Source organism: Glycine max, chromosome 20 (assembly GCF_000004515.6).
Source record: "Glycine max cultivar Williams 82 chromosome 20, Glycine_max_v4.0, whole genome shotgun sequence".
NCBI classification, from domain to species: Eukaryota; Viridiplantae; Streptophyta; class Magnoliopsida; order Fabales; family Fabaceae; genus Glycine; species Glycine max.
The window spans coordinates 46,536,494-46,556,295 of record NC_038256.2 but is presented as its reverse complement, the minus strand read 5'-3'; the positions used below and the strand labels follow the sequence as shown (position 1 = coordinate 46,556,295).

The 19,802-nt window shown below is 33.2% G+C and overlaps 4 protein-coding genes across 6 annotated transcripts; 1 reads left to right on the top strand and 3 right to left on the bottom strand.

The window, feature by feature from the left end:
- Nucleotides 1-1,193: 1,193 nt before the first annotated feature.
- Nucleotides 1,194-2,927, top strand: PM34 (seed maturation protein PM34). The gene is made up of 4 exons (NM_001251356.2): nt 1,194-1,414; nt 1,587-1,963; nt 2,170-2,528; nt 2,633-2,927. The coding sequence occupies exons 1-4, from the start codon at nt 1,292-1,294 to the stop codon at nt 2,653-2,655; spliced, it is 882 nt and encodes a 293-aa protein (NP_001238285.2). The 5' UTR covers nt 1,194-1,291; the 3' UTR covers nt 2,656-2,927.
- Nucleotides 2,718-7,733, bottom strand: LOC100780821 (amidase 1). 2 transcript variants are annotated; one of them, XR_001387000.3, is made up of 10 exons: nt 7,437-7,733; nt 7,152-7,304; nt 6,509-6,633; nt 6,223-6,348; nt 5,679-5,864; nt 5,344-5,491; nt 5,058-5,226; nt 4,191-4,325; nt 3,902-4,016; nt 2,718-3,713 (listed from the first exon to the last, which is right to left on the bottom strand). XR_001387000.3 is itself a non-coding variant. In XM_003556455.5 (10 exons), exons 1-9 carry the CDS (start codon nt 7,541-7,543, stop codon nt 3,923-3,925), a joined length of 1,302 nt encoding a protein of 433 aa, XP_003556503.1. In that variant the 5' UTR covers nt 7,544-7,728; the 3' UTR covers nt 2,718-3,713; nt 3,902-3,922. The 2 variants fall into 2 exon arrangements, 1 of the variants encoding a protein (XP_003556503.1); XM_003556455.5 differs by having other exon boundaries at nt 3,902-4,075; nt 7,437-7,728.
- A 549-nt stretch (nt 7,734-8,282) lies between these two features.
- Nucleotides 8,283-10,593, bottom strand: LOC100306017 (RING zinc finger-containing protein). 2 transcript variants are annotated; one of them, XM_041013019.1, is made up of 7 exons: nt 10,415-10,593; nt 10,020-10,109; nt 9,604-9,655; nt 9,469-9,524; nt 9,220-9,332; nt 8,922-8,986; nt 8,283-8,840 (listed from the first exon to the last, which is right to left on the bottom strand). In XM_041013019.1, exons 1-7 carry the CDS (start codon nt 10,545-10,547, stop codon nt 8,543-8,545), a joined length of 807 nt encoding a protein of 268 aa, XP_040868953.1. In that variant the 5' UTR covers nt 10,548-10,593; the 3' UTR covers nt 8,283-8,542. The 2 variants fall into 2 exon arrangements, with proteins under 2 accessions (XP_040868953.1, NP_001236333.2); NM_001249404.2 differs by having other exon boundaries at nt 8,343-8,840; nt 9,604-9,683; nt 10,015-10,109; nt 10,415-10,584.
- A 516-nt stretch (nt 10,594-11,109) lies between these two features.
- Nucleotides 11,110-13,837, bottom strand: LOC100786341 (root phototropism protein 3). Its single transcript, XM_003555550.5, has 4 exons — nt 13,669-13,837; nt 12,974-13,043; nt 11,719-12,816; nt 11,110-11,608 (listed from the first exon to the last, which is right to left on the bottom strand). The coding sequence occupies exons 1-4, from the start codon at nt 13,827-13,829 to the stop codon at nt 11,240-11,242; spliced, it is 1,698 nt and encodes a 565-aa protein (XP_003555598.1). The 5' UTR covers nt 13,830-13,837; the 3' UTR covers nt 11,110-11,239.
- Between the last annotated feature and the right edge of the window lie 5,965 nt (nt 13,838-19,802).

The following is a 19,802-nucleotide window of genomic DNA, read 5'->3' as shown; positions in this document are numbered from 1 at the left end:
GGTCCCACAGCCAGCAGTTTTTAAAATTAAATATTGGTGCAAAACAAATTAAATGGACATTTAAAGAAGAGAAAGAAGAAATGAGCATGAGCTCTATCCAGAGGTAGCTTTAAACATGCAATGATTTGTAGAAGATTTCATCTTTGCTTATACTGCATGTAGGAGTGGTGAACAAACTACGATCAAATTAAAAAAAAAATGAGCATTTAATAAGATGAGAAATGGAACGCAATATAATAAAAAAAATATAAATATACGATAATAAAAAAAAGTAACAAAATATAGATGCCTAGTTACATACGATTTAAACGTAAAAAAAAAAAAAAAGCTCCTCATAAACTCTCCAAAAGTTTAGATAGTTTATCCAATTAACTTTTCTAAAACTTCATTACTCTCATAATTTCTTCTAAACATAAGCTATTTATTTTTAGTTAAGAATTGTTATATAAAAATTGTTTGATTCGACATTTCTTTTTTTTAAAAAATAAAATAAACATAAAAAATTGAATCAAATACTATCTAATTAAAAAAGAAACACCTATAACCTACAGGTCATAAACTCGATAGGTACTCAACACACATGTCATATACTCGAGCAAGACCAAACCCATGATCCCCACTAAAGGAGTATAGCACATACTGATGAGGAGCAGTTACTGAGTTGTAACCTCCTCCCTTAACTCATATACTCAGATAGAGAAAAGAAAATGTACATCTTATTCATTCTCATACACATAAACATCTCTAACTTAATTGATTTGATTTAAAGTTTTTTGATAGGTACTTTCACTGTGTACTGAAAAAGGAAATCGGAGATCATATAACACTAGATGAAGGAGAAGATCGAATTATTTCGGCTAATGAATTTGTTAACGACAACCTTAAATACTATTTTTAAAGCATTTATCACAAATATAATTTATAACTAATAATATAAAAATGAAAGTGTCTGATTAAAAATATAGAAGGGATTAGGGAAGATGCAGGCAAAAGCAAAAGCTTGTGTTGGTCGAGAATGTCCGTTTCCAAAGACGGATCCAGTGCATGCGAATAGCAGGACACGTCAACAGCTCCTTCTGCCACCCCTCACCGCGTGGCATATTCAAATTCAAATCCTTTATAATCAAACACATCACCCCCACGTGCTGCCAAGTTCAAGTAGTTCCTCTACGTACCACATGTTAACCGCACACCGAGATCTATAATAAGCAGCATTTCCACACATTACTTTCCAACAACATTTGTTCTAGACAAGATCTCCATATCTGTTCCCAAAAGCTTGTTTGTAAGAATGGCTTCCGGTGAACAGAAATTCCCTCCTCAACAACAACAAACACAGCCTGGGAAGGAGCATGCTATGACTCCAGTACCCCAATTCACTAGCCCTGACTACAAGCCTTCAAATAAACTTCAAGTATATATATATATACTATTACATCCATTAAAACTTACCTTATATTTTTAGTTTCTGTTAAGTTGGTAGTTCTTTAGAAGACATTGGTCCAAGTTGCATTTTGATTAATTCGTGCCAATTAAGCCTTCACAATTTTAATTTTTATTTTCTTGTGTTGTGTGTTAATTTTCAGGGGAAGATTGCATTAGTCACTGGGGGTGATTCTGGGATTGGACGAGCGGTGTGTAACTTGTTTGCCTTAGAAGGTGCTACCGTGGCCTTCACGTATGTGAAGGGGCATGAGGACAAGGACGCGAGGGACACATTGGAAATGATCAAGAGAGCAAAGACTTCGGATGCCAAGGATCCAATGGCAATACCATCTGATTTGGGTTACGATGAGAACTGCAAGAGGGTGGTTGATGAGGTCGTGAGTGCTTATGGTCGTATTGACATTCTGGTCAACAATGCAGCTGAGCAGTACGAGTGTGGAACCGTGGAGGACATAGACGAGCCTAGGCTTGAGAGGGTCTTTCGTACAAATATCTTCTCCTATTTCTTCATGGCGAGGTAAAATCATATAAGAGAGATGCTAGCGCCACTTTTTATGAAATCCATACAAATAATAATTATATCCCCTGATTTAGACATAGAAGCCACAAAAATCATAAATTTTAATCCATCATAAAAGAGTTTTTCGAAAGAGTCTTTTGAAGAGAGATATATATGATGTATATGTATGTCTAAGGAGAAATGAAATGTTATAAATTGTGTAGGCATGCCTTGAAGCACATGAAGGAAGGAAGCAGCATTATCAACACGACATCAGTGAATGCATACAAGGGACATGCGAAACTATTGGACTACACGTCCACCAAGGGGGCAATTGTGGCCTATACAAGGGGTCTTGCCCTTCAGCTGGTGAGTAAGGGAATTCGGGTTAATGGGGTGGCTCCAGGGCCCATTTGGACCCCTTTGATACCAGCCTCTTTCAAGGAGGAAGAAACGGCCCAATTTGGAGCGCAGGTCCCAATGAAGAGAGCTGGTCAACCTATTGAGGTTGCTCCTTCCTATGTTTTTCTTGCTTCCAACCAATGCTCCTCTTACATAACTGGACAAGTCCTTCACCCCAATGGTAAGACTAATTGATATCATAATGTTTTTCACCGCAACCATATCTAATATGCACATTAGTACTCTAGTTAATTTACTAATTAGCATGGACATTTTTTTTTTCAGGTGGAACCGTTGTGAATGGTTAAACCGTTGGTGATGATGATATTCGGGATGAATATATGTGGCGAGAGTAGTAGGCCAGTGTTACGTTTTGTGTGAATGTTTTACGATGTGTTTTAATGCATGGCTAACTCACTCAGGTCCTCTCTGCACTGTTAGAGGTGGGGCTTGGAGGATTATCCACTTTTGAATGTACGAGTTATTAGCCTAAGAAAATGTGTCTTTTGTAGCCAAATATATGTAAACAAGTAAAAGTATATAATAAAGATCGGTATGTATAAGGTTTAAACTTTAAATATCTCTTGGTATAGAATGGAGGTGCGTGTTACCTTCTACTAAATCGAATGAAACCAATATCTACGCAAAGATATCAAAGGCTCCATAGTTAAACGGCACGCATAATCTTTAAGATCCTGAGTGATAAGAAGAAATCAGGGATAGAATTGAAAGCCTTCAAAACACAAGAAAAACAAGATAGTAATCGATAAGGATAGAAGTTGGAAGCATTGTTAAGTATATAGTTAGAATATATTGTTAATTTGGAAGCAAACTTGTACTTCAATGTTGTTCGAAGAATAGTTTAAATCGTAGCATGATCCCTTTGCAGCAGACATTGATTCCACAAGACACAACCATTGTTGCAATCCGCTGCTTTTACCATCGCAGTTCATTTTTCATCCGTTATTTAATCTAGTTAATATTACATTTTTTATTTAATAAATTTCTTTAATATTTTTTTTCATTGATAAAAAAAAAATCTAACGCATGAAACAAAAAAAAGGGTCCTCTGTTAGTATTTTGAAACTATCTATAAATATTTTGAAAGCAGCTGTACAATCTTCGATAGTACAAAGGTAATATTGAAGTACTATAGTATAAATTTCAATGTGACTTTTTGATTTCATAGCCAAGCTAGCATAATCAGAATGATATGACCTAATGAATAATTGAACTCTATAATATCTGAGAGAAACAGGATTCAGATAAGCAAGAATTTCCTTCATACTATATCCCTCCTTTGATTTGTGTCCATATAATTCAGGTTGTGCTTCTCTCCCACCTTTGGCATATATACTCAAAGCATCTGTAAAAGATGGGTAGATAGAAAATGAATGAGTAGACAGAAAGAAACAGAAATTTTGCTCACTAGTCACAAAAGTAATCGACCAAGCACATAAAAGGAGGGACTAAAATATTTGTATTGTTTCTCATAGGATCTCAAAGCTTCCATAAATTTCTTTGCCCTGATTTTGTTAGAAATATAGAACTTACATCTACATCCTTGCAGTCAGATTAAAGTTTGTGCTCTGTGATATGCTGCTTTCTATCTTTAATGCTGTCATAAAGACTCTCAACAAGGTGAAGTAAAAATCTATCTGCACCATGTCTGGCCACCAGAGAAATTGATAGGGGAAGGTTATTATACATCCCTAGTGGTATGCTTACCTACAGAATGTCAGGGAAACTACATTGGTATATGACAATTTTAAACTGAAGTTTACTAAATTAAGGAAAATAGAGGAATCTAAGTGCTTCATAAAAACACAAAGAAAGGGACAACCTGACAAAATCCAGAAACTCCAGCAATGGACAGCAGGCTAAAAGCCCTTGCACGAAAAATTTCCAAGTCAGATGTATTTGTTTGTAGTTTTGGGGGAGGCCCTGGAACTGTGGGGATCATGAGAGCTCCAAAATCCTGAAATTTTTCAAACACAGAACTGTCACGCTAACTTAAACAAAAGGCAAGCTTATAAACATAAATTGGTTGCTTAGTGATGATACTACTTTTATCTTTACAAAGGAGATTCATAGGGAGAATCTATAATCTTCATTTGTGGAATTAGATTGTTTCGAAAACAAGCATAGTCAAGCTAGATGATGAAAAATAAAAGTACAGTGTAGTTGTTACTTTTGACAAATGAAAAGGCTTGCTGAAATGTAAGTTGAAAGATCCCCTATATCAATAATAGACATTCCAGTTTGGAAAGTCTGGTGCCAGTTTGGAAAGATCCCCTAAAACGGATTATTTAATGTACTTTATCTGCCTGCTGGGTTATGGATGGGTATTTTACTAGAGGTTTTGATTGTATCAAATCTACTCGTGTGTGATTCTTGTTGATACAAACCAGAAGGGTCTCAAATAGTTTCTTCAAAAGTAAGATTGATATATGATAAGTAACAAGCATGTCTGCACATTATTTCTCCATGGCCAGAAATATAGGAGGTTTCCTTTTATGAAGACCAAGGAGAGAATCTAAGTCAGGAGGAATGATTTGTGCATATACGCACATATACATGGTCTGATGAACATATCACTATAATAATATGTTTGTCTGTTGAAATATGTTGTTTATCAGTAGGTTATGGGGATTTCAAAGATTGTACTATGGTCTGTGTGCATGCCTTATACGTGAGAGAGAAAGAATACCCCAAGAAGAGCCGCAAGAGCATCGTGTAGTTCCTTTTTTATAGAATAACAGATATCAATGTTCTCCCCTGTTGTCCTTAAGGCATCTGATACACGTTCTGATATTCCAGGACCTAAATCTGGTTTAACTGCACTGATCCATTCACCATGATTATTCTTGAATTCATACCTACATTACAAATGATAAATAAAGCAAGAATCACATTTTAATTGAAGGCAATACACGACCTGCTAGAAAATTACAATTATCTTTCCTGAAAGCTAGGGATTAAATGGTGAGCTACACCTTTGAAGCAACCGCATGGCACTTGAAAGTGCAGCCAGTGATGGAATGCTATATATTTGGTCTGTATTCTCTTTACTCATGAAATGTTTCAAACTTGGAACATTGGTCTTCACATAGTCTCCAAGGATTTCATGCTTCAATACATCCCCTACAATGGTGGATGCAACAATAAGACCTTCTCACTTGGTAAAATCAAATTGTTCCAAAATACATATCATACATCATTATTAGGATGAACAAGAATTCTTCACAATTTAGAACTTAAATCTTGAAATCTTTTGTTTTTATAATTAACAAACAAGAACATTGAATTGGTAGCAACATCAACTGTTCACCTCCATATAACTTCTCTACCGCTTGGATGACAGTTCCTGTAACTACATCAAATGGAGTGCTCGAAAGCTGGAAACAGTCCTCTGCAATGATAATGCAAGTAGGTCTAATTGGTGGTGCTACATCTGGCAATTGTAGAATTACACCTCCTACTCTGCTCAAAATCATTGGATCCCTGGCAAACCATCCTAGATATAAAAATGGAAACAAGAAAATAAGTCTAGAGAAGAAGGGCTCTCAACAGCTTGTGGAGCTATAATTTTAAGACCACTACTTGTACAACATACCACTAGGAGATGAAATCTACAAAGGGAAAATTCAGACCTAAAATTTGGAGAAAAATTCATAGCAAACCGTATCTTGCTAAAGATCATAAATACCTTTTTAACCAGATAACTAGAGAAAAACATGAAATGGAAGCACATTAGAACCGTGAAGATAAATATTTACATATTGATGTGTTTGTGTTATGCACTATCCTTTGTAGTGATGCATTCACCCAAAAATGAAGAGTTAACATAGTCGTCAAGGTAATGGATTATTTACCCACGGTGTCAAAACTTTGCGACATAGGGATAACTCCTGATTCTGAGATAGCACCATGAGAAGGGCGAAAACCAAAAATCCCACAGTATGATGCAGGCACTCTTACACTTCCTCCAGTATCGGTTCCTAAGATTGAAAAAACAGTTCAAATTATTAACAAAGTGATGCCAAAATTAAACTCATTGGAATGGGAAAATAGCTCAATATTAAGGAAAAACATAACATGACTCGAAATTATTAACAAAGTGGTGCCAAAAATAACTAATGGAATGGAACAATAGATCACCTAATGAGAAGTCCACAAGCTCAGCACCAACTGCAACAGCAGAGCCACTAGAAGATCCTCCAGGAACCCGGTCAGGTGCACAAGGATTTCTAGGTGTTCCATAATGTATATTCTCTCCATTTATACTGCCAGATTATAATACTTCGTTATGTGAGGAATAGAAATAAGGTATTCAAAATATGCACATGTCTGACTACAAATAAATACTAATGCTCATAGTCACATTTTCCGTAGAGAGAGCTCCACCAAAGTGAGCTAAACTGAGCAAGTATCCATTTAATTATTAAACTGCATCGTGGTCTTAACACACTAAATTTTAAGGGTAGATACACCCTTACGCAAATACTTTATAGAGACAAAATAATCATTGAGGAGCCTTGTCATTTCCATATAATCTACTGACTGACTGAAAGTTACGAAAGTTATATTACTTCCAACTATAAGATTTAGCCTAACAAGCCACAATTTACATGACAATGATCATAGTAATATATTATCACTCTTTTTCCGTTTTCACATTAAATTTCATTTAGTCATAAAGATGGTCCCTAGAAACTTAAAAATAATGCTTAGGAGTTAGGACTATAGAAAAAACTTCATGGTTCTTTAAATGAGTGAAAAAAATGAGCAAAGAAAACCAAACCTGTAAGCCATTTCATCCATGACAGTTTTACCAACACAAGTGGCACCTGCTCTGAGGAGAGCCAAAACTGTTGGAGCAGTAGAGGTAGCCACTGTATGAGTCCTTGCCCAGTCAGGATTACCGAAACCGGTCACATATCCTTCCACGTCAAAACTGTTTGACACAAACACTTCCTTCAAGTTCAAGGTGCATAAGCATGGATTCAAAGTCTAACTGACTTTGAGGTCAGCAAAGGAGAATTTTGAAACAATCAGAATATTGTGGTGCAAAAAGAAAAGTACATACATCTCTTTGACTGCAAAGGTGAGTGAATTAAGAGGAAGAGAGGGTGCAGAATTTGGTGGTAAAGTGAATTTCTCCATGAATGCTCCATAGTCTGAGGCTGTCTCCATGCCTGTTGTAAAGCTCCTGTCTAACGTTTTCAAACCACTAATGGATGATGATGCTAATAGAAATATCAATGATTGAAGAGTAACTCATTTCAGTATAAATTTCACAGTAATTTATTTTACCCATAAGATACTTAAAAGAAAAAGATAAGGCTAACTTCAAACTTTGATTGGCCAATCCAAATATCACTCACACAACACCCTGTCAAATTTGTGTTCTACACTTCTACGAACCAACTATATATTATATTTTATTTTTCAATTTTCATAACATTCTTTCATTCATTTTTTTTTTTTACTCCTTTTCTACTTTTGCTGCTTTTAAGCTTGTCCGACAATCTTATTGTCTTATCTTCAACCATTTTATTTTATTTTTCATTTTTCGCATGTTTTACTTCTCTTCTATCGTCCACCCTTTTTCTTAGTTTTTCCAACAGTGAGTTTTCTCTCCAACCAACGGATTTTATTCACTTCATTTTAAATTTCTCGCATCCTTCATTCGTCATTTATTAATTTATTTACTCCTATCCGGAGTATCATTTGCTGTTGTTTTCCGGTGTTTCCAGCAGTCAGCTTTTCTTCTTTTTTGTTTTATTTATTTATGCTGTGTCGTGGAGACAAATACGATTACAAGTTTGAAACTCTATTGGATCACACAATATGTGATACATTAAATCAAATTAAAAAAAAAAATGAGAAAATGCTTTGTTTATTTATTTATTTTTGAAAGTGGGCAAATGTATAAGAGCTTAAATAATCAGGCTATTAACGTTGAAAAGGATCCTCTGCCGTGTTGTCACAATTGCATAAAATCTAGACCATGAAATTATTTTAAAAACAAACAAACATATGTTAAACAACTTTACACCCTTGGGTGGAGAATTTGCACCTTCTGCAGTAACCGGAAAGGATCAATAGCACTCATTGATGTGTGAAGAAATTTCTCCAATGCTACTCGGGTAGCAATTAAAGCAAATACATGAGAAAACCAGCACAAAGAATTTACTCATTTTCATCAAAGTCACCATCAAATAGGTACAGGTATGGAATCACAGTTGCACGATCAACTAATTCACTTTGAGAAACCTCAGTGTTTACCCCAGGTGAGCTCCAACCTAACCGTTGTATGTAAACAGCATCATAAGCTTCAATATTCATTCCTGAAGCAAGAAATAGTTGAATCTCATATATAAATCTGTCCGTTCTTGCTGCCAGAAAAGGCCTTGCGGCTTCAGAGACTGGCATCTTGAACTCCTCCTGTTTCTTTTCAGGTGCATTCATGTGTGACTTCTGCTCTCTCCTGCAAGTTTGAGAGTTAATAGTAACCATCCTTTTCATACTCATTATGTTAAGGCAACTTGAAATGCATGAAGAAACTTACCTAGTCCATAATGCTGCTTTGACCACAGCAAGGATATGGTGCACAATGATGTCAACATCCTCCTCCTACAGATTCAGCAAAAGATATACTAATTAAGAGAGAGAGAGAGCAGGAGATGGAATAATCAGAAATTCCACCTATAATTAGGCACACACATACATACATACAGTAGCACTAAAGAAAATGTGAATCAATATACAGTAACAGATAAAGCACATTATGTTATTGGATATTTTTCCAGTTGCAAAACCTGAGAGATAATGCACCAAACAGCAACTAACCTGATAAATTCACTAACCTGGATAAGAGCTTGAATTTCTCTTCTTAACCAACTTTGAAGCCAGCAGTTTGGCTGATAGTACTTTTGAGATCTCCAATATTGTGATATATTGAATATGTCATCTACAAAACCTGCTCACACAAAGTTAAAAGAAAAAAGTAAAGTAAATAAAATACCAATAACAAATATTTGACACAAAGCAAAGGACAGGACAGGCAGACGCCACTATAAAGCAAGAAATTTGTTAAACGGAAGGCAGTAGAACACCTTGTTCAGTGTAATAGCATTGTACTCTATATCTGTGAGCTCTTGATAAGATAAAACTGCACACACAAACAAAAGAGCAAAGTATAAAAAGATAATTCTACTGAAAATTTTAACTTAAATAAAACTGAGACAAACCTATTCTCAAAATCTTGATTTACATAATGACGTTGAAAACAACTCCCATCAACTACATATATGATAGAAAAATTTTCGGTCTGCAAATTAGACATAAACTACGAAGTCAGTAGCTCATTTATCCAGCTTGATACTAATTTCTACTGCCATTCCCCCAGTTGATTTATCATAAATCATCATCACCCTTACTGTTTTGCAAATATTGACATCCATAAGAAACATTCAGATGGGAGCAGTAAATTGAGAGAACTTAAGAGAGTCATAATTGAAATTGTTTTAAAGGGGTGTATCATTGAGGGGAAATTTTATATTTCAACAAAGTCCATGTGGCAAAACAACAACAACAATAATAATAACAATTAAAAAATTAACAATGCGAAAAAAAAGAAAAAGTCATGGTGTTAACCAAACCTTACAGAGGGGGCATTTTACAGAAGAAGGTGGAGAACGGTGCTTGCTAGCAACCACCTTGGTCCAGCGTAAAATGCAATTGAAGCAAAACTTATCTGCAACAGAAGAACAAGCTTAACGGTTACTAGGAAAAACATATAGCAGCATGAATGATATGGTACATTTACCTACCTCTAGTTGCTGCTTAAATCTGAACTCTCAAGTAATGATCCTAATAAAACAAATCTTGTCTTGATATATAATTACCGAAAGTTACTTTCAAACTAAAAGGTTTCCCAAGACTACAACTTAGAGCATCCAACCCAAATCATGAATGAAACCCAATAAAGGGTCTATAGCATATGCAACAAACTTATAAACTTTACGATTAAGAAACACAGAAAATAGGGTGAGGGCATACGAAAACATTTGTCGAGGTAGGAAAGTTGAAGGAATGGTCCCAAGCAAATTGGGCAACAGCAACTGGAATCCTCCACCTCTGGCTCTGGGGAAACATGGTTCCTCACCTCAATCGCTGCGTCATCATCTTCCATCGTTTCCAGGCTTATTTTCCCTCTGCTGCGTCACCCTTCAGATTTATATATATACATGCACTTCAGGTTTTATAACAGGTACGAATACTTAATTATTGGAGTATTATCTAATGATAATTGATTTTTAATCATTATTTTAAAACTTGTATATGATTTTTTATTTTTCATTTATGTTATTCCATCTAATTATCCTTATGAAAAATTAAAATGAAACACTTAATTAGAAGTTAAAACTTTTAGCATACTTACAACATACTCAGTTGTTTTACTTATGTTGAATAATATTCAGTTCATGTTAGTATAATATATTTGTATTGGTAATATAAAATAATTTTACCCATTCATTTAATTAAAAAGGTTATATTGAATGAAAACTCATTTACAACTATAAATGTAAATCGTTTCCTCAAATTTAAATATTGCCATTTAAATGTCCATAGTTTCATTAGTTTGACTTAAGAGTTGAGACTTATTACCCGGTACATGATAAAGGGATGGGGTTGAAATGCAGTGGTAAGTAGTTTAACCGGAGGAGGACTAGTTAAATGAGACATATGACATATTTTAAACAATTCTGTTTCAATAGGATAGGAGGCAGATAGCTATTTCGTTCAAATTTCTTACATTACTATCACAGTAAGGAGGGAAGATCCTACTACACAAGAGTTTTTACATAATGAACTAACTCTCTTTCAACGAATACATCTCTTCAGTTGGTTTTGGAGCTTCATTTTGCAGCTATATACTTCCAATAGTTGTGACTTTATCATTTCAACGTCTTTTTTCATCATGCTTATCTCCTGGGCATTTGTTATTTGTCTTTTTTCCATATCCTTGTTCACTCTGATGATTGTCTGAGCATTTGTCCTTCGGTAGTTTGATCCATTACTTGTCATTGAGGTTGCCATGTTCACTTGCTCTAAAAGGACAAACTCTGTAGTTAATTTCAATGGCAACCTATCGTTTTGCATCACATGCTGACGTGCTTCGTGCGACAATCTATGGTATTCTAGGACTCTACAAGCATCTGTTCTATCTTCTTCTGCCAAATTTGGATGTGCCTGCAAAATTGGATTAAGTCTAAGAGTTATGCAAAACAAGATGACCAATCTATTAAAGTTAATATTTAGAGTTAGATTTAGAATTAGAAATGATATAACATCACTATTACCTTAAGGTACATGTCAATGGCTCTATAGAGGTTGTCATCACAGTGTCTGGCTTTTTGAGGCAATGCTTCAACAAGTGATTTGAAACTCTCCATTGTGAGATTCTCATCCCGTGCAACTTGTGTGAGATACCCATCAACTAACCTTCCAACACTGTGGGGTTTTGCTGATTGATTACTTGACATGCCACAGACATAAAACCGTAACACCCTAAGTACCACACTAACATCATACAAAGAATCTTTATCTCCTTGATTTTTAACCAAGAGATCAGGAACACGACATTTCTCCAACATTAAAGCAACCCTTCTTTCTAGCACACACAACAACTCAGAATTTATCTTCAGCATCACCCCTGCCTTTATTAGGTGAAGCAAAAAATTGCAAGTAACTGAATTTTCTTCACTAGGAAGTATGCTAATCAAGCACTCAGTTGAAATTCTATGCAACTGGAGAGTTATGGGTATAGGAGTCTCCTTATCAAGTCCAAATGTGACTTGGGAAAACCATTTTCTTGTCCAATGTTCTATGCAAGAACCTACAAGCTCAGGTTTGGTTCCTCGTTTTCTAATTGATTGAATCACTTCAATAAAATGATCTATACGTAGACATGATACATCTTCGAACCACCAATTATCAACACTATTATTACTTAAGGGTGTTTCACTTTCACAAGTGAAACTAGATGCATTTGGATTTGTGCACAGTTTCCAGGCTATTGCTTCTGAGCAGCGTTTCACTATATGTAAGTCCTTGGCCCAAGGGGAAATGGATTCACTGCTTTTAAGTATTCGAAATGTGTCTTTCCATGAAGATAGTATTAGAAAGGTTAGAAATGATTCTGTTTTGGATATGAGATTTCCTTCTTCAACATCTTCACTCATTTCCAAGAAATGTGCAGCACAATACAATGGAACAATGTTGGCTGCGGTAATATCAATTTTTCTTCCATAACAGAATTTGACTACTAATTCAAAAGTTTTTTTACCACCTGGAAGATTTTTCATTTGGATGATGAGGCTGTCACCAGCTTTTTCTCTGTTGCTTCCCCTCTGAAATACAAGCCGGTTCAAATATTCGCTTCTTGAGGCAATTGCAAGCTGGAAATCAACCACATCTTACGCAGTTAGAATTTTAAGAATATTTAATGAAACATTTTTTACTTTAGAATAGTAGCATGATTTGCAGCTATAGGAACAAGAGGATCAAGAGTAAATATACAATTTTCCCATAGAATTAAAGGAGTGATTGGCCCACCTTGTGCAAGTGAAAGCTAGAATCACCAACTTGTATAATTATATCAGTAGGGGAATTTGACCTAGCAATCCTGCATCAAATAAACGAGTCAACTCACATGCATAATTGAGAAAGTCAACCAGCATTTTAGAAAGAAAATGATAATATTTTAGACAAATTTTTACTAAAAGTAAGTCACGTGACTAGTACGTGTCTACTTTCTATTCAATTATTAAATGATATTTAGAAGAGAGGAGTTCTAATGTAATGTAAGATAAACAATTAAGAAATTTTATGTACGGTGTAAAAAAATGAAGAGTGTTAGAGTGTAATTAAAAAAATACAGAAAGATAGATATAGGTGTAATTTACTCTTATTAATTTTGTTTACAAGGATAATTTAAAAAAAATACTAATTTAGAACAAATTAAATGCTCTTAATAAAATTAATCAATTTCTTTAGTTAATTGAATCTTATAATAATAATATGAACAAAAGTAAGTGTATAATATGAACAAAAGCAAGTGTGTATAATTTTAATAATTAATTTTCTGATGAATGATTATTATAAGTAGTATACTTTAACTTTCAGAACAGTAGTATAAATCTATCACTTGATGGAACCAAATCTATTAATCTAAAAATCCCGTAGGCTTTCCCAAGACAAAAAGATCGAAAATCCTGATGCAAGAAAAAAATAAGGAGCCATATATTTACCAGTTTCGTTGTGTACGTTCTAAGGAATGAGCAAGAATAGGAACATTAGGTGGTAGAAGGGCACATCGGTTACGCTTCTCTCCATAGGGACTTTGACAGTCAAGAGTTATAGTTCCTATGGTGGCTTTATCATACCCTGCAAACTGAAACCCCTTCTTCATATTTCCTAGCTAGCTTAAAGAGATTCAGTACTAGTGGTGGAAATTATATGAAGAGGTTCAGTATGGATTGTGGAGAATATATAGACAAAAAGTGTACATACATGTCCTGCTTTTCATTTATTACTTACTGTATTAGATTAAGAGTAGAAGGTGTCATCGTTCCTTAATTAATAATGTGATCAATGCTGTTTGTGCATTTGTAATTGCAGTGTTTATGACATTGAAGTGAATTTGTTGGCCTCTTGCAATCTGGTGTCACTTTAGATCATTTAACAATTGGAATATTGGGGAGTTTGAGAGTAGACGACAGATAAGGAGGGAATGTGGTTAGCAGATAGTCAACATTGTATCTCATCCACTTATTGAGAAATACAAAACCACACTTCTTCATCATCAATTAAGAAGGTGTTTCCTGCGGCTTGTATCAAATTAATAACGCATCCCAATTCCCAACCTACAAAACTCAAACTCATTCTAGCCTCAAGATTGTGCGGTCAGGATACTTGTTCTAGCTTGTCACCTTTTTTAATGCTCTATGTGTTGTAGGTTTGTGAGAAAGACAGAAAAATGTTATATTTGTTTTACAAGTTTTCCTAATATTTATTTTAAATACAGAAAATTTTAAATAAAAATACTACTTGTATTTAAAATTTTAAAATCATATAAAGCATTTGATTTTTATTTAACAAATACAAAGATTATTAGGAATATTTAAAATTATTCAAAAAAAAATAATGAGATCAAACGCAAAAAAACTCAACCAAGCTCAATCAAGAGGAGGGAGCATCCTAGAAACAACGATCACTATTCACTTATTATAACGTTATTGTTAAAAAAAATTGCAAGCACTTGATGAAAAAAATGACTTTTACTTTTACAACTTTAAAACTAAAAAGTACATATTTAATATTTTAAATAAACTTAAATATATTTTTTAATATCTGTAATATATTTTTTTTTCAATTTATTATCTAAGAAATATTTTTTTGATTTTAATATCTGTACTATATTTTTTTCAATTTATTATCTAAGAAATAGTTTTTTGATTTTACTATATGACATTTTTATAACTTTTCAGATAAAAGATGATATAACAAACTAACGACATATATCAAAAATAAAAGTTTGAAAATATAGTAAAAAAAATATAGTTAAGTCTTTTAAATAATAAATTTTTTTGAAGAGAATCCGTTTATGGGGTAGGAAGGAGTAAATTAGAATAGTAATTGAGGGTGGTGTGATTGAAGAAGCAGGCCCATCCGCTCAAATGCATTCCAAATATAACTTGCTTCTGTTGTAACGGTCACCACTCACCACTCCCCACAATGTTGAAAGTGAAACCCTACATTTGCACAACCCAATACCCCTTCTCAATTTCAGATCACCCCCTTCCATTCCCAATCTCCGTAATCCACATCTATTCTCGCTTCCTCAATCCTATTTCTCTTCGCCTTTCGCAATCTCATCCAACTCCCACAATCCTCTGCGCTAAGAGGCGCGGCGGCTGGTCCCAACCATCCAATCGGAAAATTCTTCAACTGGCTTCCACCGTCGCGTTCAATCTCAAGATCCTGCCGGAGCCCTTCAACTCCCTCGCCGGCGAAATCGCGCGCGGCGATTGCCAGACTCTGAGCCTTCTCGTCGGTGGCCGGAGAGGGAAAATAACCGCCAACAGGAGGCTGACGAAGAAGAAATCGGCGTGGTTTGCATTCGTGTTGGTCTGCGTTGCGGGTGGCTTGTGGTCGTGGAGGATTCGAGAGTTTGACCTGTTTCTGAGGGCCTTGTCGTTTTGTCTCGCGGGGATTTCGTTGCTTCGGTTGTGGTTGGGGAAGAAAGCCGTCAGGGAATGGCTTTTAGGGTTTTTCTTTGGGATTGTTTTGATTTTGAGTTCCAGGTTGGGGAAAGAGGACGTCAAATTTTGGGTTCAAAAACTCGCATCTTCTCCGGTTACGCAGATTGTAACGACCAAAATAAATAGAAATAGAAATAGAAGTAGTAGAATATTTTAATGACATGCCGTGTTGTTTCTTCATTCTGTTGTTTGCTCACTGATTACACCATACTCTGAATTACTAAATGATGCTTGAACTTAATGTAACAATGCTAACTGCTGCTCTCAAGAAGTTGAACCAAACTAATTGTAGTACTTATCATGATGCTGTTTAAAATTGAATCTTCCTTGGATTGTTGGGTATGTAAATAATGGTCTGGCTCAGGCATATGTATCTTAATTTGATAACCATTGGGGAGTAGAGGCAATGAGCCCAATCAACTTATAGTGCTGAATGTTTGTTTCCACTGCTATGCTGGAAGTGGAGATATAAAAAGCAGTAGGAAATCTATGTTGCGATCCCTTTATTATGTCAACATCTATCATGCCATTGCCAGGTGAGTCATAGCCTGAGAGCACTTCTATAGTTGCGTTCTAACATATTTTATATATATCAAAATCGGTATAATTTTGATTATTTATATAACTTATAATTTTTATTGATTTAATTGTTAAATTATATTTGCTTATTATTAAGATTGTCCATCAAATTTTATTAAAATTGAATAACAACAATAATATAATCAAATAATTTATATTTTAAGTATATTTTAAAACATTTATATTATATTAATTTTAATCTATAAGAATGAGATAATAAATTATTTTAAATTAATATAAAATTTTACCTACATAATTTATGTAAAAGAAGCTTTTAATTCATAAGTGATTTTTAAGAAAATATTATTTAATTAAAAGTTGTAAAATAATAATATAATTATTAAAATTACACTTATATAATATAATCTGTCCATTTATATATTAAAAACGGAATACATAGAAGATGATCAAAGAACAGGGTTAAGTGATATTTATATATCACAAATAATATAAATACTAATCAACCCTAATTCTGAGGAGAGTAAAACTAGCACAAAATACCCATCCCAATACTAGTCAACGAAGTGTAAATTCCAGTTCTCCAAAGCTGCATGGGCACACGTGAATCATGTCCCCCACCAAGCACCAACCGAGTCAAAGGCTTCGACCATTCAAGCAAGCTCTTATATTGCTCACCCACTGCACAAAACTGACATGAAAAGCTGGATCTTTTTGGGACAGCCACGACCAAGATATAAAGACAACATCATGATTCATGAACCAATCCAACACTGTATCATTAAAAAGGAAATATAGCGTTGCGCAACTTCTTGACCGAAAACAGAACCACGCACCAAATTGTCTGCCACCACACCCTTGCGTTCAACAGAATGCCTTTGAGTTGCTTCTATCATCGGTGAATGCTACATGGATACATTGTTTTTTTAAACAATCAGGACAGAAAGTGAAGTGCCGCTAAAGTTGGCCTTAGACGGTCCTCTTCTTATCTAATATGGCAATATGACATGGTTAGGAGTAAAAATAAAGTTAGATCATTTAACTTACATCAGACATAGATCAGATCAAGATTTTTCAGAAAATAAATTAATCTAAGATTTTTATTAAAATCTATTTAGTTTAAAAAGGTTTTTTTTTTTACCGAACAGGTTAACTTATTTAAAAAGATAAATAAATATTTATTATATTATTATTATTATAAATTTGTTATATTTCATTAAACCTTGCATCTATTATCTTTTTAAATTTAAAATTTGTTGATCTACATAAAAAGTCAACCTAAAAGGCGAAAACTTATGATCAGTGTTATGAAAGTCGATTTAATCGAAAATACTAGATCAGAGGTTCAGTGGGTCATTTACTGACCTAGTATATATGTTAATTAAAAAAATATAATATATCTAACAAAACATGATCAATTCATATTTTTATACTTCAAAACTAAATTCATTATCATAATCAAACTATAAATATTATATAATCATTATTATAAATTATTTTATGGGTATTATCATTAAATAACTAAAAAAATTCTTATTATCCATGACTAAATATAAAAGTTATTAGATAACCATAAATAAACCCGGTAAAGATGTATAAAGCGTATAAATATTACATTATATCATAATTTATATGATAATAATTAGCTATTATATATTGTTATCAAAAGAAATAATAATAATAATATTATAGGAGCATATTACATGTCATTCAATAATTAATTATTAACAATTTAACATGTTATAAGAATGGGAAAGAAAAACTTATTGACCAAGTCAAACTAAGTCAACTCGGTCCGGACTACCTGACCAAGTCAAACCATGTTACTTGCCTTGCCTTTTCGGTCTTAACCAAACCATCCTAGACACCAAGTTCCAATCTAATTGGTCGGATCAGTTTAGTTTTAATAACTATGCCTATAATTAACTTTATTGACAAATAAAATTATGTCTTGTTTAAAAGTCTTATTACAAAATATATTTTAATTTAGTTATGAATGTTATATTAAATCTTAAAAATATATTTTTATTGTATAAACAAGTTAAATTCAATTCTTATAAAGTCTAACATATTTTAACTTTTATGTTAATGTTAAATTATTACAAAATAAATTTCATTTGTGTAGAAACAAGCACTAATTTAAAAAAGACATTTGACAAAAAAAAATCATACCCATACCATGTATTTTTGAAAAAAAAAAATGGTTTTCACATGTTTTGATTGTTTGATGTGTGAGGAATTCATTACAAACACGCACTAATTTAACTAAATTAAAATATGATATAATAAAATTATATAAACCCTTGGTGAATAATTGCTCCTCGACTAGACACAGATGAAGCCACAATAATATACGTAGATAGCCTTGAAAAATCAAAAGATGCCAGACAAGATAATTAGTACTTAGGGTGTTAAATTTTGACATGAGAATATACTAATAGGAATTGTGAGTTGTGATTACTTGCAAAGTATGAATGATAGACCGTAACTTTTTTTTTTTTATTTTAAATTAAACATACTTTTTATAGTGCAGTAAAAAAACATACTTTTTTATATTAAATAATGATAAAACGGGAAAGTATTCTTAGTACTATCGAGTAAGACATGATATTAAGATTATGGTTAAATAATATTTTTGTCTCTAGATGTGTAATTCGCTGATAAATACGTTTTTGAAAGATGAAAATATAAAATTTAGTCTTCAAAAGTGTAAAAAGTGCGACAAATATATCCAATCGTTAAAACTCGTCCGCCACCATTAATAAAATAGGTTGCGTGACACAGAGGGACGAATTTGTCACTACTGAAATAATTGTCAACGTGGTCATCTCTAATTGTCAGCATAAGGACATATTTGTCATATAATATTTTTTTACTTTTCGTCTTTTCACTCCGTTGACAAATGCGTCCCTAAAAGATTAAAATACAAAATTTAGTCTCCGAAAATGTAAAAAGTGTGACAAATATATTCGGACGTTAATAATAGATTGTGACTAATTATTATAATTTTTAAAAAATTATAATTATTGTGAAAAAAAGTTGAGAGAGCTATACCACACCAGTAAGTGTATGTTTCTGTAATGTAATTTTTAAGTTTCATCAACGGTTGAAACATACATAAAATATTATCAATGGAAGTGAATTTTTATTGTTGTGGTGAATTCTTCTTACTTTTCTTCAACTATAAAAAAAATAATCATTTGGTTGTTAACTCTTGAATAAATGCTATCAACACAAAAAAAAAAGAAATTTTACTGTAAAACGATAAGAAAACCATTGTTTTTGTTTAGTCAAACACTATTTATTTATTTATTTATAAATTTTCATAATAAAATATGAATGTTGGTTAGTATATGCAATGATATCAAAATACAAATTATAATAAAAATTTGTTGATTTTTATTTTTTTTAAATCATACACAATTATTTTTTATTAATTGATCATTTAAAAAATCATTTCAAAGGAGGTGGGAGTTTTTTTATAAATTAAAAGTGTCATTGCAATTATAATTTTCCCTAAAAATTATTCATGAATTTAATTTAACTATAATGTTAGACAATAAACATTTTTTACTTGAACCTTT

Excerpts from the sequence above, each read along its gene's own strand:
- LOC100306017 (NM_001249404.2), bottom strand. The coding sequence starts at position 10,547 with ATGGAAGATGATGACGCAGCGATTGAGGTGAGGAACCATGTTTCCCCA. Across the intron at positions 9,525-9,603 it reads AATCAAGATTTTGAGAATAG|TTTTATCTTATCAAGAGCTC; the intron begins GTTTGTCTCAGT and ends TTGTGTGTGCAG. Across the intron at positions 9,333-9,468 it reads ATGCTATTACACTGAACAAG|GTTTTGTAGATGACATATTC; the intron begins GTGTTCTACTGC and ends TTGTGTGAGCAG.
- LOC100786341 (XM_003555550.5), bottom strand. The coding sequence starts at position 13,829 with ATGAAGAAGGGGTTTCAGTTTGCAGGGTATGATAAAGCCACCATAGGA. Across the intron at positions 13,044-13,668 it reads GAACGTACACAACGAAACTG|GATTGCTAGGTCAAATTCCC; the intron begins GTAAATATATGG and ends TATTTGATGCAG. Across the intron at positions 11,609-11,718 it reads CCATTGACATGTACCTTAAG|GCACATCCAAATTTGGCAGA; the intron begins GTAATAGTGATG and ends CCAATTTTGCAG.
- PM34 (NM_001251356.2), top strand. The coding sequence starts at position 1,292 with ATGGCTTCCGGTGAACAGAAATTCCCTCCTCAACAACAACAAACACAG. Across the intron at positions 1,415-1,586 it reads AGCCTTCAAATAAACTTCAA|GGGAAGATTGCATTAGTCAC; the intron begins GTATATATATAT and ends GTTAATTTTCAG. Across the intron at positions 1,964-2,169 it reads TCCTATTTCTTCATGGCGAG|GCATGCCTTGAAGCACATGA; the intron begins GTAAAATCATAT and ends TAAATTGTGTAG.
- LOC100780821 (XM_003556455.5), bottom strand. The coding sequence starts at position 7,543 with ATGGAGACAGCCTCAGACTATGGAGCATTCATGGAGAAATTCACTTTA. Across the intron at positions 7,305-7,436 it reads ACCTTTGCAGTCAAAGAGAT|TTTTGACGTGGAAGGATATG; the intron begins GTATGTACTTTT and ends TGTGTCAAACAG. Across the intron at positions 5,227-5,343 it reads GCCATGCGGTTGCTTCAAAG|GTATGAATTCAAGAATAATC; the intron begins GTGTAGCTCACC and ends TTTGTAATGTAG.